This window comes from Passer montanus, unplaced genomic scaffold (assembly GCF_014805655.1).
Source record: "Passer montanus isolate IOZ18808 unplaced genomic scaffold, ASM1480565v1 scaffold13, whole genome shotgun sequence".
In the NCBI taxonomy this organism is placed as follows: Eukaryota; Metazoa; Chordata; class Aves; order Passeriformes; family Passeridae; genus Passer; species Passer montanus.
The window spans coordinates 10,728,137-10,746,682 of NW_024359832.1; the positions used below are offsets into that span (position 1 = coordinate 10,728,137).

At 37.2% G+C, this 18,546-nt stretch overlaps 1 protein-coding gene across 1 annotated transcript; it reads right to left on the minus strand.

Moving 5' to 3' along the window:
• Positions 1–1,337: 1,337 nt before the first annotated feature.
• ANAPC4 (anaphase promoting complex subunit 4) lies at positions 1,338–17,984 on the minus strand. The gene is made up of 28 exons (XM_039699019.1): positions 17,819–17,984; positions 17,108–17,213; positions 16,082–16,214; positions 15,388–15,462; positions 15,234–15,260; positions 15,086–15,130; positions 13,541–13,625; positions 13,068–13,178; positions 12,457–12,540; positions 12,117–12,203; positions 11,340–11,404; positions 11,204–11,246; positions 11,028–11,104; positions 10,490–10,590; positions 10,354–10,405; positions 10,011–10,066; positions 8,774–8,820; positions 7,796–7,852; positions 7,577–7,633; positions 6,929–7,022; positions 6,168–6,265; positions 5,612–5,673; positions 5,482–5,520; positions 5,294–5,395; positions 4,590–4,667; positions 3,689–3,859; positions 2,390–2,513; positions 1,338–2,033 (listed from the first exon to the last, which is right to left on the minus strand). The coding sequence occupies exons 1-28, from the start codon at positions 17,924–17,926 to the stop codon at positions 1,818–1,820; spliced, it is 2,400 nt and encodes a 799-aa protein (XP_039554953.1). The 5' UTR covers positions 17,927–17,984; the 3' UTR covers positions 1,338–1,817.
• Between the last annotated feature and the right edge of the window lie 562 nt (positions 17,985–18,546).

Sequence of the window (18,546 nt, forward strand, 5' to 3'; positions counted from 1 at the left end):
TGTACAATGTGCACATGGCCTTATTCAAGCCAGACACAAAGCTCCACTGACTCAAGTTTATCCAAGACTGGGCTAGGAAGGTGCACAGAATAACCTTAGGGAGATGTCTGAAAGACATGCCCCTGTGACATGGGACACATCTGCTACTAACACAAATTTAGGAACTACTGGGGCAGGACAGATCAGATTTCCATATGCACATGGACTAAAACTACATAGCACAAAACACAGCAGAACAATTCCTTCTAAGCCCTTGATGTGACAACTCTAAGTTAGATCAGAAGCCAAAGTTTCCTGGAAGAACACAAGGCCAGGTTTAAGCTGAGTGAGCTCTGGTGCAACAGCAATTTTTTAGTAAGAGTTACCTGCTCTACACATAAAATCACAGCACTTCTGGATGGGCATTTCTGCCCCTCCTGTCCTGCAGCTTCACTGTGCCTTGAAATGTGACCATCTGTTGCATGAGAGTGATGAACAGCAAGCAGCTTTCAAGGAGGTTGCTAGGAAAGGGAAAAACTTAGTCTCTTTTAAAACTGAAAGCTTGTTTTACCAGGGTCTCCCCAAAAAGATCAAAACCTTCAGGAGTCCGCTTAAAAAAAGTTACTTAAAAATAGTATATTTCAAAATAAGAGGATAAGTTTAGTATTCGAATTTTGCAATGCCAAATAGCAATTTCAAAAGATTTTTTTTTAAAGCACAGAATGGAAACTTGGTCCTCTTCACGAATACAAGGTACACTCACTGTTCTGAAGGAAGATCATGCATTAAGCAGCATTGTTCATTCAAAGAGCTGAGTTTTAAGTCAGTTAAGAACAGCAGCTAGTAGGGAAGAAGAAAGATTTTAGATTTCTAAATGCTGCTTCTAGTTCCTACTGCTTAGCACTACATCATGCCTACAGTAATACATAAACTGCAAGTAACACGATTATGCTGAGAGCTATGCACAACTCCCAGTGCTAAATCAGAATAAAAAAATACACTCTGTTAAAATTTTTCATTACAGAACATTCCAGATTGAGAAAACAGGCTTTCAGGAACAAATTCACAGAAACTAGGCAGGCTGAGACATAGATTTGACAAACCATACACTGCACACGCACATTGCACTGAGGACTAAAGAACTCAATAGAAAGAATCAATAGACTGAAATGCTGTGTTACCAAGGACAGATGTCATCCAAAGAACTTTTAAAACTATGCATTTCATTAACAGTTGCTAAATTTTGTTGTGTAACTAGCCCTACCCTGATTTGCAATCTTATGTTTTGGTTCTACAGGAAGCTTTCAAACCCATTACAAAGTCTGAGAAGCAAAAGATTAGGCCCCAAGTTTTGTTGGTTTTATATACAACTTTATTTTATCTTTATAACAGTATCCAGGACTCAATAGACTAGCTACAAAAACTTCAGCTGGTATTTCTTTTTTTCTTCACCTTTTAAAAATGGCAAATAGAAAAGCTTTCAAAGCTTTAGCTGTGTCCCACACAGAAAAGAGTCAATAAAGGTACTCTAGAACAGAATCTTAGCTGAGAAGCAATACAGAATTCCAACTTGATTCAGCTGCTTGAGGAGGTATGGGATCCATCATCTCAGCAGCCTGAAGTCAGATTACTTTTTAACTAGGTAGATGACCTTTCAAATGTATCACTCCACATCACTCCCAGTCCCAGGGACAGTACTGATAGTGTCCCTGCTTACTGTAGCAGCCAGGAAGAGTTTGAACTTGTTTTTAGTATTTTCTGTTCATTCTTCAATAGACAATTTCTTTGTGCAACTAAAAACAGTATTTACAGTCCCTTTACTATTACCAAAGCCTATTTCAAGGATCCAGGCTTGTCTCAGGTTCTTCAGTTTCATCAGGTAGTTCTTCAGCAGATGCATCACACACATTGTCCTGGCCATCTGCAGGCTGATTTGGCTCATCAGGTTCCCCAGCTGCAATCTGAGTTGTTTCTTCTTCCTCTTCTTCCTCAACTTCCCCATCATCCTCCACATCCATCTCAAACACCCTGATGTGGCGGAGGTTTGAACTTAGCTATAGAGACAGTAAGAAGTTCCTGTTAATGACCAAATAAATAAAAACACCACCAGCATTTTAATTGTCAGCCAATAGCTTTGAAAATAACCTTTATCTTTGAAATTAAGGTTTCAAGGGAATTAGCAACTTTTTTATTGCTCTACAGGCTGAGAAGTAAAGCAAGCAGATCTATTACCTTCTGTTAAAGTTTTTTCCATCCTGTGCTATTATGGCATGACTGTATCCTGATACACTATAGCAGATTATGAAAAAATAATCTATTTGTTAAAAACAAAATTGGTAACTTTTAGGTTACCACTTCAGTCAGCACACTTCCTTTAATAGAAAGACTTTTTCAGAAATACTGCACTTACCACACAAGAAACTTTTCTAATGCCATTTACAGAAACATACTGAGCTTTCATGTTCTCCAGCACTCTCCACTGACTCTCCAAGAAGACAGTACGTGTGGGTATCTCACCGCTTCGCTCATCCAGCCTGCACACAGCAAGGAAAAAAGCACAAAGATGCTCTACAAGAAACAACTGCAGTTCTAAGAAAAACCTCCAGTTAATGATGTCTAAATTTCATCATATGCAACAAGCAGATAAGCCTCTGAAACCATCACAATGCCACTATGATACTCTAGAGGAGAAGATCCATCTGTAGAGACACAGCACTTTCCAACCGAGTTAAAAACATTACAGCAGGTGAGAAGGGAATTGTAAAGTCTGATCTTCCCACAAGAAACAGCTGTAGCAGGATGTGGGTGTCTTTTTTCAAACCTCTCCTCTGCACAAAGAGGTGTTTCCAAATACAGTCCTGGATGCAGAAAATTGGCCTCCATGACTTTTCAAATATGCACATCACTACCCCACTCATAGGGATTGTATGAAGACACTTCCTACCTATTAGAGCAGGCAAGATTAGTTTGACCTTGCTCTTAATATTTTTTGTTCATTATTCAATACACAATATCTTTATGGCATAGAAAGTTAATTTACAGTTCAGTGTCACTGTTTATTTTTGAAATAAAAATGCATCTTAAGCAAACCACCAGAGAAGAATGGGAGAAAAATAAAGCAAGGAACACACAGCAAATAAAGGTTTGGATTCACTAATTGAACTACACTGGCCTTTGTGTGTGTGTGTGTTCACTTTCACCTGATGCTCTCATCTATCCATGTCAACGCAGACAGCAGTACCAGTTCTGATGTTTTAAGGTCAAGCTGACAATATTTGTAAAGGCAGCAACCATGGAAAGATCAAGAAATACCTTACTGTGTATTCTTATTACAAGGCAGAGGTATAGGAGCACATATGCTGAAAACATCCTAAATTGAAGCATTCGGACTAGCAAAGTTAGCACCTTCTAAGGAAGATTTCTGATTCTGCGAGGTGTCTTAGGCTGATCCTTCAATTTCATGACAGCCAGGTACAGAAGTAGTATCAATATCAAAAAACCCAAAACCAACCTCCCAAAAACCAACAATTACAAAACAAACTATTTAGGAAGCTTCCATCTCCCCCATCCTACTCTCCTGGCACAATAAGTTTCTGTCTTTAAAATATTTATACATGTGCAAAATATGAGTAACTGTACACAATGACAATATTTGCTTAATTTGCTTTTAAGTTCTACATTTTCAGATTTGCTCAAGATTTTTCAATACCTTCCCATAGAATCCCAAATGAATTTCCTATCTTGGTCCTCATCCGTATATACTGAAGATAAAGGCAGCTGAGCCAAGACTCTCTCCTTCCCCTCTTGTTGCACACTCTCCTTCAGAACTACAGTTACAGTTTCATCATCATAGAAGTGAGCATCCAAACAACTGTAGCATCTAGAGGAAAATAATTTAGAATTTAGAAAGCATCAAGTAATATAAGAGAATACAGAACTAAAATATTTTAAAGTTGACCAGCACTCATGTTAGAAAGTATTCAGTACTTAACAATGAGCTTCATTGTACATAATAATAAATAATAAAAGAGGTCAGTTGTGCAGCTATGACTGAATGATAGCCATAACCTGGCAGACTCCTGCATCATGCAGGAAAAATGATTCTGAAGGGGGGAAAAAAGCAACTCACAAAAATCCCTTACTAGCAATCTTCACATTTCAGATGAAACATAAGAAACACCAAACATATATACCAAAGAAAATTTAGAAATACAGCTGAAGGTGCTGAGGGCAAATCACATCTGGCTTTTCTACATGAAAGAGGTGAGTTTAGTCTATCATATGCCTTGTAAGATGGCTACATTCAGGCATACCAAGTCTTATCTTACTTAAAGAACATCACAGAGATAAACAATACTTGTTTCCAGCTAGATTTGTTTCTTGCACATGTGTTAAAGCTTTAGTTTTTAACTAGAAAACTAAAATTTACTTGACTTTGAGATGATGTGCACAGTAAGATTTGCACTATTCTGCAGCTTCATGCACCTGTGCCATTTCTTACACCCTGATTCACCCAGGTGAGTTAACTTCAAAAGTAACAATGCAAGAAAACTAAGAGGAAATATGATTTTTTTATTCAGCAATCTGCAAGAAAAATCAAATATACTGACCTGGAGTCTGAGCTCTCATTTATACTGTTGTTCAAGAAGTTTCCAAACTCTACTGCAAGAATCCCATTACTGACAGACCTAGAACAACAGAGTTAATTGTCTCAGTGACAAAAACCTTTCCCTTCACTGAGAATCCAAAAATCTCTAATGGCAACTGTGGTACAAGATGGGGTAAAAGCCTATCTAAGCTTAGATACATGGCTGCATGCCAAAATTATGTATTGGTGGATGGGAACCTTTTAAATTCTTCTGCTCCTCAGAAAAACAGGACTAATGGAGTCAAATGGAAAACTACATCTGGCTTATGCAGAGAAGAGAAAGCCATCATTAAATTACAAACTGCAAGACATTAATCAAAGAATACTATTTACAGTAAGACAAAGCAACAGTGGAAGCAGGCTTCTTGGTAGTTTTTCAAAAGTTTGCACAAATAAGTAATTCTCTTAGCAGCCATCTAAAGGACTATAAGTTTTTCCTTATCCCAGAACCATCTTGCATCTTGAGAGGAGATTTTCTGAGTCTAATACAACAAAAACTTATGCTGCAGTTTCCTACTGCACTTAATGTACTCCTAATTTTCTCTAGTATTCAAGAGAGATTGTATTCATAATGATCATTCCTTATTTTTACAAAGAGATTTAAATTGTGTCTCTGTACAAATGTGACAAAGCTCACACACCACGTTTTCCCTCTTTCTGTCTTACCTGGAAGTATCAGTATGTCTCCTCAAAATGTGTATTTTAGAAATAGAATTTTCTAACATGGTGAAGAGAACATAATGTAAGTTAGATGTTTTGTCATTCCACCTGCAATGTGGGGGAAGAAATTAAAATTTACATCAAGTTTTAATAACTGGTAAACTACATGGAACAAGGAATAACAGCATACTTACAGAAATGGCAATTTAAATAACTGAGGTGTGGAATCTTCGCTGCAAAGGAAAGACAGAACAGTTTATAAAATGCTACTTGTGCATGAGTTTTAGTTGCACATTTCTTTAGCTGCTTTTAGTAAAGAAATACCTTTGAGAAACTTTGTAGAGAGACATGCAGACTGCTTGATGCACTGACCTTCCAATTACATCCTAACAAATATAATAAAAATAGGCCATAAAATACAGGCAGTTATTCATAATTATACATATTTTTAAGAAAAAAAAACATCAAAACCCAAAACCTACCAACAACCTCTGAGTACATCTGAAAGAAAACTCCACCAATATTTATCCTGGATAAACATCCCTAATGCAAACACTGTCACTTCATACATTTTTTTCATGTTTCTCCATATTAGAATACTGTATTGCCAACTAATACAGTTATCTGGTACACAGCACATACACACACATAATTAGCATTAAAACCAGACCCCAAAATCATGTGAACAGAATACGTTAAAAAAATGCCCCACTGTGCTTTCCCTGGCCAAAGGCTTGAGAAATCCCAGCAGTGAAGCTGGACTCTACCCAAGTTATAGGCACTCAAAGATTAAAGCTTTAGGCCTTGCTAAGCATGAGTGCTTCCTTCAGTTGACCACTATCCCTAAAAGAAAGTTATCATTTGTAAAAACAGAACTTACTGCTGGCTTTTGTAAACACTGATCAATGACCCCTTCCATTTGCCTTTTGACAAAATGCAATGATTTTTCAGGATAGTAGGGAAACAGAAGTGGGCTTTCTGTAAACAGACAAAGTTAATTTAAAAAATGCTTGTATCTCTATAGAAATGATTATCTCTAAAACCAGATTTTCTAAAGACTATTTTCCAAACAAAAATGCTATCATTTTCCCCCTTTTTATCGAATTAAATAGGCAGAAAAAGACAACTGTGGCAAATGCTATTATACACAGCTTATGCTGTCAAGGTTTTACAGTCTTTGGTTTCTAAAGTTAAACTAGAATAATTGTCACCATCTGCTCTTTATAGTCTCTTATTCCTATACACCACTAATTAACAAAATAGTCTCAGACTGCAGTGAAAGAGAACTAGTTAGGACACTTCCCACAGGTAAAACCTAAGCATAACTATTACTTTCTTGAACTGGAATTAAGATATCCTAAAAATAGACCTCTTCTGGAATTCCTTCCAAGCCAACACTTCTGAGACTGGTATAGAAAAGATGGGAAACTCCCAATATCCAGAAAATAGTAATTGACTGGGTAAGCAGCTACCTAAACCCTGTGCAAAATATCAAGGACCATTTATTTTATTCCACTCAGATGAAGACCAGTGAGTAACACTACAGAAGTAACTCATGAGCATGAAAAAAGATAACTTTTCTACACTGGTTACATTCTGCATATATCTTGCATTCACTTCTTTTTCATGAAAGCACATTACCTTTAAGATGAGTACTATCTTTAAGAAAGTTAAACCATTGATTTCCCTCTATATTAGGTGGTGATACAAGGTCATCATCTTCATCTTTCAAGTACTAGAAGAGAAACACATTTTTAAGACTGTAATTTAAGAAACAGGAACATTAGAATCCCCCTTCACTATTGCCCCTAGCAAGTATATTAAACATTTCTTGTTAAATAAACATGCCATAGTCTTAAAACTAAATATTCCATCCCATCTAGAAAAAATAAGAAAAATCAACTATTGTTTAAGATCACATGGTGATATTTCCCTAAGAAACTGATTTTTAAATCAAGTCTGAACACAAATGTTTTGAAATGCAGTGATTAATGTCATACAGATAACCAACATATAAATTTTACTGAAGCTGGCTTTTAGAGTTTTACTACTGCTACAAAATATTTTTGTCTTTTTCTAAAAATACAGCATGTGTAAAGTGAAACTACAAGGTTTTAAACCCTCATTTTCCTAATAATAAGGTGAAACAATTTACTCTTTTTTACCATTACTGGTACGTGTAACACAGAGCAAAAAGGCCAAGGAAGCAAAGTGGACACAACTTTAAAAGCTTCTCTATCTAAGGATTTTCTCATTTATTCTTTTTGCATTTATTCTTCAGTTCTTTACCTGGCCAACTCTCTCCACATTGAAGTATTTTCCTTTACGATTGTAAAGTTCTGGTGCCTAAAAAAGTAATGCAAACAAACCCATTATTTAAACACAAAAATAATCAGAAGTAGTGAACAGAAAGATGATAAAATTATTTTATTCTAAGATTTTTGAGACTCAGCTATTGCCAGCAAAAATACAGTCAAATCATGTACTTGGAAAACCAGTATTACTGACCTCATTGAAGTGCTCAGTAAGGAAATCAGCAACAAATGTGATATCTTTTTGAGTCATCTAAAAGGAAAAAAAAAACAGTGAGAAAAACAAAGGGTAAGAAACACATTTCAATGTGCACAGAACACATTTCTATAGGCTGCACAAGCACAGCTCCCTCAGCCTGTGCTCACAAGGCAAATGTTCCAGCCTCCAACCTGCTTGGAAGTGCTCTGCTGAGCTCATCCCAGACTATTCTTGTCTTGCACAGAATGGTCCCAAACTGGAGATGCAACCAACAAGTGCTACATAAGGACAGTAACTGCTTCCCCTGACCACCTGGCCATGCTCTCATTACTACAGTCCTGGTCAGCCCTGCCCACCTTCACCAGGGCACACTGGTGGCTCATGCCCAGTGTGCATCCAGTGATTCCCACATCATCTCAGCAGAGCTGACGTCTTCCCAGCCACATGAGCTCCAGCAGTGCACTCACAGGGGGTCAACCCACCCCACAACAGAACCTTGCATTTTGTCCTTCATGAACTGCAGGTGGTCCCTACCCATCCATTCCTCCAGCCTATCTATTTCTGGGGCACCTCTGCCCTCAAGTGAGGGCAGAGTGATGGTGGCTGCAAATACAATGCAGGTGTTATTGTATTATTATATTATTGTGTTGTTATATATTCCCTCTCCTCTATAGGGACATTGATAAAGATATTATGATCTCACTCTGGTTAACTTCATCATTTAGGGCACATAAAGAGCTGCTATACAGAGGCCTTGCATAGCCAGTGTACTAAATACAATAGTGTTAACAAAGAAAACAAAAATAATTCAAGCACAACAGCATATTAGTGTCAATGTGCAGGCATCACCTTTCTCAATAAAATGACACAGACACTACCCTTTAAGTTCGGGAACAAAAAGGAACCTTTAATTCTGCTTTCAAGATGAGCAGAATATCAAGGATATCACCATTTATCTGAAAATGTTACTATTACCTTGTTCAGCTCTGGAAGCACATGATCTTCTGACATCCTCAACATGGCTGAGGGAAAAATGATATTCTTATTGCATTAATACTATTTTCCTAATATTCTTAATTTTTCACATGCAGGTAGTAAGACATTGCTGTTGTTAAAAAAAGATTAATTAATTAGAAGAAAAAGAGCCTGGGATGAAGAATTAAAAGTCAAGACTGAAATTAAGTCTCTCTAGTCTGACTAACTTACATTACAAATCTTCAAGAATTTTTATCTTTAATATTCTCCAACTGCATTCTACCCTATATGAGACTGAAACAAAATTATTATGAAAAGGGCTCATAAGAATTTATTCATGTCCATACTAAGAGTACTAAAATGGATATATATAAAATACATGAAAACTGTCATGCTCAGAAAAATGTGTTTTAAGAGAATTGCACAGGATTAATTTTAAATCTGCAACGCTTGGATAAAGTTCTCTGTTTAGTCTGAAATGAAACAAACAGTGAACATAATGTTAGGACAGAGAACTTAGATAGTTCTGCTTCCTGCAATTTTTAAATTAGAACTATTATATTCCTGCTAGTAAGTGTATTAAGTGCTAACACTGCATATCTGGTGCTTTTACAATATCTGGTAATACCAGTTTAGTTTTTGTAAACAAGTTCTAAAAAGATCAAACAGAAGTTATAAACTCTCATAAACATTTATAAAAACAGGCAGGCTAAAATACAGCATGCTTCACTTCCTTCTAACATTTTCTCTGCAGCTACCCAGACACAGCTGAAGGTGGCTACTAAGTGCAAGTGGGCATTCAGAGACTGTTTACATCTGTGAAGAACCTTACAAGTAACTAGGCTTTCACAGGACAAAACAGCAAGGAACAGAGTACAAGAAAATATGGCTACAATTCAAATTTTGTGTAGACTAAAAATAGTCCTTGATTTTTCTCCAAATCAAGGCCAGCAAATTGCTCATGAAGCAGAAAACAGTCTGGAGCAGTTACAGGTCAAGTATGTTCAATACCCACTCCACATATACTAAATTTAATTGAGCACTGACAAATTTATAATCTGTGTTTTATATTATAATTACTCTTGCCTCATCAACTATATCCCTTTATATGTTCAGAAATTTTCTGTGATAGAAAAAAATAGATGGTTATAACTAAGACTGGCCTAGCTCCTTGTCTGCATTTCAGTGCTTACAATATAAAACAGATACTGGATGATTACTGTGTGACCAATCTTACCAACATAGAGCCATCGAAAAAACGCCTTGAAGTTTTTCATACTACTGTCAATCACTCTAAACAAGAAACAAGGAAAGAAATTAAAAAATCTGACTGTCACAAGCTGCTTCATGCTTTACCACAGAACAGCCTGCAAGCACTGTCAGTTTTTTTCAAACTGCCCAATGCAATGTTTCAAGACTATTCTTGTGGTACGAGTCTGACATGCAGTGAGACAAGATGAAAGCTCACCACTAACAGAGGAGTCTTGCTCTCCCAACCTCCTCTACTCCCAGCCCATCAATCTCCTCCAATACAAGACCAAATAGGAATGCTTTTTAAACTCTCAAGACTTTATACTTACTGAAGCAGCTCATTTGCCTTCAGGATGAAAGAACCAACAGCAGTAATAGCCTCTGTTAAAAAAAAAAAGCTAACCATTATTATTAAGCTTTCAAAAGTGAAATCAGAGCAGGTAGGTAGCACACACACTACTGTACCGTCAATTCCAGATGCATCTAATCCCAGAGACTCATATTTTTGTTTCCATAAAGCCATTCCTTTCAATTCACTCAAGTGGTATAAAAGTGCCTCAGAGCCGCTAGAAAGGCAGAGGAAAGAAGCATAACTTTTTATTCACACTCTGAAAATTCAGTGCTCTGCTGCGTGCTATGTTTTTATTATTTAATGCACAAAGTGAAAGCTTTATAAGGTGGTCTGACATGAACAAGAGGCATAGTATCACTACAGAGAAAGGCAGATATTGTCTCAATGACACAAAGTTACTGTGAATATTTTGCATAGATCTTATTAAACACACTAGGCAGCAATTTACAGGTGATGTACCATGAAAATTGCCCAAAATACTTCACTAGTTCTCCACAATGCAAAAGTAAAGTAATGTTTTGCCATGATCAGTCTCCACTCCACACCAGCCCACCTACATAGAAAACACCATCAAGACAGTATATATTGTCTTTTATCAAAGCATATAATATGCCATTTAATCTAAAATTCATTGGAAATTCTGTGACTTACCTCTGCAAATGACTTATAACCAACTTTTGTATACTGGAATAGGAAGACTCTATGGACTGACCAAGCTTTTTTAAACCCTGTTAACAAAGAAATACAATAATGATCTCTTAACATAAAAATTATTAAAAGATATTGAAATAGATTAGTTTAGTATGTTTTAAAAAATGTTAACATACCTTCACTGTCAGTTGGTTCATTAGTAATGCCTGAAGTTCCAGACTGAAGAAGGTGGGGAGAGAACCAAATAGGCATTTCATTTTGTGTTTCAACATCAAGTGCAAAGGCATACTCAGATAAAACAACAGTAACTACCTTGCTTTGCCCCATAACAACAGCTGCATAAACTCATCCTGAACAGAAGTGGTTGTATTCTTTTCCTGTCAGTCAAAATGATTGAAACAGATTGGTGAAGAGATTAAATCCAGCCTACCAAATTATCTCACAAATACTCCATATAAAGTATTTCAAAGAACCCACCCATATCTTTGAATGTTGAAATCAGACTACTGATCACTGAAAATTTTCAAATCACTGACATTTCTCTAGTGTTCCAAGTTATTTTCAACTGCATTACCCAACAAAAATCCTAAGTAGTTTGCCACCAGGAATCTATTTTTAAAAAATAAACAAATTACAAGATTCATTAACTTCTGGCCATGGTCAATGAACACAAAATTTAATCAAATCCAATAGCATCTTAAACATGGATAATTACATGTGCTCTACAGCTCAACTAGGCTGTGCTGTTACTGAACATTTACAGTGATCAGTTTATCAATGACTTGAGTGCAAAGAGCACAGCCTTAAATAGAAAGCAACTGATCAACAGCTGCACAAGCTGAAAAGTATCTTTTTTTTTAATTCGGAATAAATAAAAGTATCACAACACAATTATGCTTGATTGTACACAGGTACCTTCAGCCAGCATCAGAGCACTTGACACGCAACAGCTTCCAGGCTGTCTCTGAACTTAAGAGACTCTTATCTGGAGGCATCATGCTTAAACATTAAGATATGTAATAGACTAACAAGAACAACAGAACTACTGCAAAAAGTGTTTTTCCAAAAGGATGGTAAATCCCACAGTACCTGTACAAACTTTGTTAGTCGTGAGTCCATCTGCATCAGTATTTCTTCCCATGCTTCACACATGCACGTCAATGACAGCTTTATATACTGTAATACAGAAACTAGCATTATTATTTCCTTTCTCCCCTTCAACAACACATTCAAAAAATGGATGTTACAATATAAAGCAAATATACTTTGTAGATCTTATATAAAATTTACTATCAAATTCCAAGTTGGAGCTCTACGTTTACTTAAAACCAACTCAAGCTTCTTACAAGAAAACATTTATTTCACTTGCATTAGAATGTCAAAGCCTACAGAACCACAAGACTAAAAGGATGGTGTAACACAACTGTACCTGTAACAGAGTTGAAATGTGAGTAAACTTCCGGGCCATTCGAGTTACCTCAGGTAAGTAACTGGATAACAGACTAGTGTCCAACTATAACAAATGAAAAAAGCAACAGTTAACAGATTATTTGTCTTTTAACAAAATACAGATTACAGAAATTAAAAGACAGATTGGAAGGACCCACAGAAAATCTCTTTGTTCTCAACTCCTTAAGGTTGATTTTAAAAGGAAAATACATTCAATTCAAAGAAACAATAACTATTTTTAATACATCTATAAAAACCCCTGATAAGGTTCCACATTTTGGAGTTCCAACAGTAGTAATTTCAAGGATGACTGTGTGCAGAATGGATAAAATCGGCATAATTGTAACTGTAATTGAATAAATTCACATTATTCTAAAAGTAGTATTTTAAAAGAATGGCTCAGATCACCATTGCCAGTCTCATCAGTGAAACTGCATGTTAACATCATAAATTCAAAAGCTAAACCAGGGTTAATTTCAGAATGGCTGGAACAGGTAGTTTTTGTTATAATAGGAAAGCAACAAAGCTACCAGAATGTAATTTAAAAAGCAGTTTTACTGTTAAAAAACGTTTTTAAATTTGTTTACTTACCTGAAAATACATTATCTCTGTTTCGCTGTCTGGAGAGCTTTGTATCTCTGTGATAACTGACAGTGATTTCAAATCACTAGACAAGCACAGTCCACGACAAGAACCTGCCACCTGAAGGATTCCAGTTCACAAATTAATAAAACATTTCATTTCCTCCAAGACATATTTACTGCTCTAACTATTGACATGCAAAGATGACTGTGTTCAATGGCATGTAAAAATGAAGTGTAATTTTCAACTACTGCTCAGGAACAAACCCCCTCTTTTTATCATGTATTAACAGTGAATTTTGAAACAAGAGTTAAATTTCCCAGTTACAAACTCTTTCCATCAATAACCAACAACCCAATCAATTAGTTTCTTTAAATTCAGCAGCCCAGTTTCACTTATGTGTAAGCATATGTATATTTTCACTCAATTCAGCTGTAGTTTGGTATATTATGAAGCAAAAATATGGAAAGGACCAAACATACCCCATTTACTGTAGCAATCTTGAACATTCCATAAGCATATATCTCAATAAATCCTGAGCTGCCACCAAGGACAAGAGCATTAAGTCTATAAAAATAGAAGAATGTGTTGATAAGCATACCGAAAAAAATTTGAATGCACACAGATATAATTCTTAATACTTAAATTCCATCTCTGCACAAAAGGAAACTCTGTGTTACCTTCCACGATTCAAGAAATTTAAAAACAAACTAACAAATTAGCTTGTATTTTATTGATAAAACCTGCCTTTAACATTTATATTAAGAACATTAATTACTACATTAACTGAGAAAATAGAGAAAAAATAACACAGTTTAGTCACAGAGTCCTTTTTCACTAAAAGCAACAAGTGTCTAACAACCTTCCCCTCACAATGCAGGCTGCAAAGCATTATTACAAAGCTACTTTGAATTACCCTGATTATATGCACAGTGAGTTTGTCACAGGCACTCAGTGGCACTCCTCAGCACCTCAAAGACAATGAACATTTGAAATGGATGCAGCAGCAATAACAGCCTCAGAACTAAAAAATGCATCAGAAACAGAAACCCAGTTCAAAGATACAGTCTGGGACAGACAGATCTATGTTTTGCTCACTTATTAACACCAATATGCTACACTGACTTGGGAAAAAGCCTACAAATACAAGAAAATTAACTGGAACTTCTGCCTGTTACATATCTAAATAAATATACATTGACACAGAATAATTCTGTTAAAGCCAACACAGAATTTAGGAAAACAGTATCTTAAAAACTTTTGGTTTGATTAATTTAGCAGATGAAGAGAGCAGAGAGAATTCACAAAGCTCCTACACCACAGACAGCTCACTCTCTCCCAAGCAAGGAAATCCTACTGTAGGGAGAGCTATCGAGTTTTAAAAAGGAGTAACTGGTGATAGACAGAGATGCAGATTTGAATTAAGGAGGGTGGTTGTTCTGTGTGGTAAGACTGTGAGGAACAGTGAAATGGAAAAAACAAGGCACAAACATTAAGTGCCCTCCTCAAAATAGCAGCAAAAGGCACTGCACAAAGCCAGTCTCAGTCTGCTAAATTACACTTCCACCAGCTGCCCTTCATGCGTCCCCTAATAACATATGTTTATTGTAAAGTAACACTGATACAGTTGGTTTCAGAGCTACTTTTAATTTTAGATTTGTCACACTCATACAAACCCCCAGGAAATCTCTGTATAGAACAAGCATTCAAATATGTCTCCAAGATCAGCTTAAGAAACACATAAATCAGCCTTCAAATGCACCCCAAGAAATCTCCTAATAAGATACGACACCAACAGCAGTTACTGATAAGCTGCCTTATAATCCCTCTAAACTAAGGAGAAAAGGTGACTGATGGAAGCTTTAATATAGTCTTTGAACTTTAACTTTGTACATAAAAAAGATATTCCGTATAATTTCTCTGACTCTTAAAAAACAGTTATGAATAACTCAACTATCCATTTTTTATCCCTTTAAAAAAGCAACTAAACAAAAAAACTCAACCAACAACCCACCGCCAGAATTTACCTGACATCACCCAGAAGCTTCATAATCTCATCTGACTTTTCTTCACTGAAAATACAAAACATGTGATTAGGGCTTATGTAGGTTGCCTCAATACCAGAAAACAAAATAAAATGAAAAAATAGTGAGTTATAATATGACAATTTCTTACCTGAAAATTTTTGCAGTGGTACTGTAACTGAAAACAAAATAATTACTCTTAGTAACAATGATCAGACAGCTGTAGAGCATTAAAGATGAATAACCAAAATAATGACAACAAATGACAAATGGTATTTCCTCAAGCTTACTAGAGTAACACTTACTTTTTTGGTAGTGCTGGTAATTTAGGCAAAAGGAGGTTTGATTCATCTTCAGCATTATAAAAGGAAGTGAGAACACTGAAAAAGATGTAATACAGTCTTTATTACCCAAGCTGTTAAAATGAGAAGAGACTTTCTTTTCAGCTCCTGAGTTAAGAGTATATATTCAATGCATTAAGTATATCAAAATTAAAAATATCAGAGGATAAATTATTAAAGATCACATAAGAGATTATCAAGTAATGAAATTAATAAAAGAACTGAAAACATTTTTTTATTTCCAGTGAATAAAGTTTGTATCTGCTGGTTCAAAGGCTTGTCACCAAATCCTTCATTGCCTGTAAAGCAGTTATTGTCAGAGGCTTTCTGTTTAAACTCTCCCCAAACCTGCAGTGCAACAGGCTGTATATCCTAACACTAGATTAAGCAGCTCTTAAGAAGGAGAAGCACAAGATCATGCTAAAATTTAATGCACTACCCAAAGAACCACAAGTCTAAGGTATCAGCACTAAAAATAAGCATACAAAAAGTGTTTATTTTCTAAAAAAAAGTAAAATTTTAGCCAAGTGGTGAAAAAACCCCACAGCTGTGGAATACTGTATTATTTTATGTGACTGCTTATAACATTCCAAGTATATTCCAATGTACTAATAAGGTGGCATTGCGTGGTTTGTGATTTATTTCTTTTCAGACTCACCTGCTTTCCTCAGTTACTTCCATCCAATGCATGTATGTAATAGACAACTCCACAGAGAAGGAGTGCAAGCTTTCAGGCTTTTCTACATCACACAGAATAATCCGCTTGGTATCAGCAAGGCCAAAAGCCAAAACTAGAGAAAGGCAAGAAAAATGTATAAATAACCAATATGCAAAATGTGTATCTTACACTGACCTAGAACTGAACATGCTTCTAACACTTCCCACAATAGTTCTGATAAAGTAGAGGCTTCCAATCTTGCCAATATTGAGTCCAATATTATATATAACATTGTCCACCAGAAAGGCCTGGTGGACAAAAAACACAAATTAGGAGTTGCCGAGCAACTTTTGCACCACTTTCTTCCTAGTTTTCTTCATCCATAATAGCAAATAGCAGGCAGTGGTTTCTGTATTTACTTCCTTATAATCACAGGTAACCAGCTTAAAAAGAAGTTTCTTAAACTCTTCAGATGCCATCATAAAACAATATAGGTAGTTTTTATCCACATGTCATGGAAGAAGGTTGTTCCCATTCTCCCACTTCCAGTGAAGCAAAAATTTCTGGCATAAGTTTATTAAGCAACTAATTTCAACATTATTTCTATTAATAAGGAAAAGAGGTTTTTTTTCTTCCCTGATTGATAATTAGAGCAATTTTAGCCTACGAAATTTTGCCTTTGCTAAGTAAGCTAAGTTCTTCAATCAATCCTGATCAGACAGCTTCTTTCCCCCTCAATAAATTTTGTAGTTCATACAAAATATCCTTCTTAGTTAGGAGGTTGAAATTTTGCTACACCCTGAAAAGCAGCATTTGGCACATAAATCTGGCTTACAGATCTTTCTTGCAATTGCATTCAACAGTGTTAATCTCTCTATTGCTGTGAATGAACCCACATAAAATTAAGCCACCCCTCTCTTCAAACACAGTTTACTTGAAACTTTCCTTCACAGATGAGAGGCATCATCATTCATGATTTCCCATGGGGTTTTATCACACCATATCATCTCATATACTTGACATTACTTTTGCCGTCTGGTCTCCAAGCAAGAGCAGTCACTTCTTTTCCTGTATTTTCATTTGGAGACAAACTCCACACACGTTGAAAGTTTGCAAGCCGATGAAGTAAAACCTACAAAGCAAATGCATTAAAGACAAACTTACACCACGTTCTCCCAATAATAAAAGTTTGTAAATCAGTTCAAGATGCACAGTGTTTTTCACCAGTTTTTAACTCCTGTGTCTTAAACACCGCCTGCTCCTCTAGCAGATAATTCACTCCTATGCACTTTTAGAGGGCAGCACACAGTTTACAGCAGTACAGAGAAATAAGCTAAGCCTTGCATAAGGATACAAGCTCCCACCCCACAGGGATTAACCATCAGCTCTCTAGCAGACAGCCCAAAAGCATGAGTCTTGTCTTCATGCATGATCACATACTGCAGTTCCAGGGGGAAAAGTACTCCAAATTAGATTTAATTTAAATAGGAACTTCCAAGCACTTTAAAATCCCACAAACAAGCGAGGAGCACATCATACATGAATTTGTTCAGAAATCAGAATGCAAAAACTGAAGGAGCAGTAAGTATTAAGACGTTTGATTTACAAAATTGCTATCCTTAAATGCCTGGCCAGGCTTACGAGAAACATGCCCCAAGCAACAGCAAAGGCATCTGGGCCTGCAGGGAGAGGCAGCGCCCGTTCCTCCCGTGCTCCTCACCCGGCACCCGCACTCACCTCCCCCGCTCGGTTGGCCAGGGCGATGAGGTCCCTTTTGGGGGACCAGGACATGAACACCACCTCCTGCGGCAGCTGCTTCTCGCCCACCTGCCTGAAGGCGGGCATGGCTGCGGGGCTCTGCCGGGGCCCGCCGGGGCTGCGCTCCGCTTCCGGGGGCGGCGCCTCCCGCGCGGCAACGAGCGGGGCGGGGCGGGGCGGAGCCGTGCGGGAGACCCCGGCAGTGGAGCGGGCCTCGGGAGCCGTGCGGGAGACCCCGGCAGTGGAGCGGGCCTCGGGAGCCGTGCGGGAGACCCCGGCAGTGGAGCCGCCGCAGCGCCGAGCCAGGGCGGGCGCGGGGAGGCGGGCCAGGTTCTTCCCTCTCCGCTCGGTGGAGCCGCCGCAGCACCGAGCCAGGGCGGGCGCGGGGAGGCGGGCCAGGTTCTTCCCTCTCCGCTCACTTACTAAGTACTATTTAGTACTAAATACTTTTTTTTTTTTTTTTTTTTAAGCCAGTTTTCCATTTGGAGAGAAATTTTTAAAAATTCACACGCCGTTCTGTGAGACGACTGTAACTAACAGAGACTGAATTCCTAAAACTCGTGCCTTCCCATCACCTACCCTCTCTTCCTCCCTTGCCCCACGTCCTCCAATACCAACATAAAATCAGATCATCCACCAGTACCTCTTCTCTCAGCAGTAAGACGCATAACATCCAACACCCACCAAATTAGACAAATAGCTAATCC

Coding starts and splice junctions, on each gene's coding strand:
- ANAPC4 (XM_039699019.1), bottom strand. CDS start 17,926: ATGCCCGCCTTCAGGCAGGTGGGCGAGAAGCAGCTGCCGCAGGAGGTG. Junction 11,247..11,339: donor TTGTTATGGGGCAAAGCAAG/GTAGTTACTGTT, acceptor CACCTTCTTCAG/TCTGGAACTTCAGGCATTAC. Junction 5,396..5,481: donor TTATTTAAATTGCCATTTCT/GTAAGTATGCTG, acceptor CCCACATTGCAG/GTGGAATGACAAAACATCTA.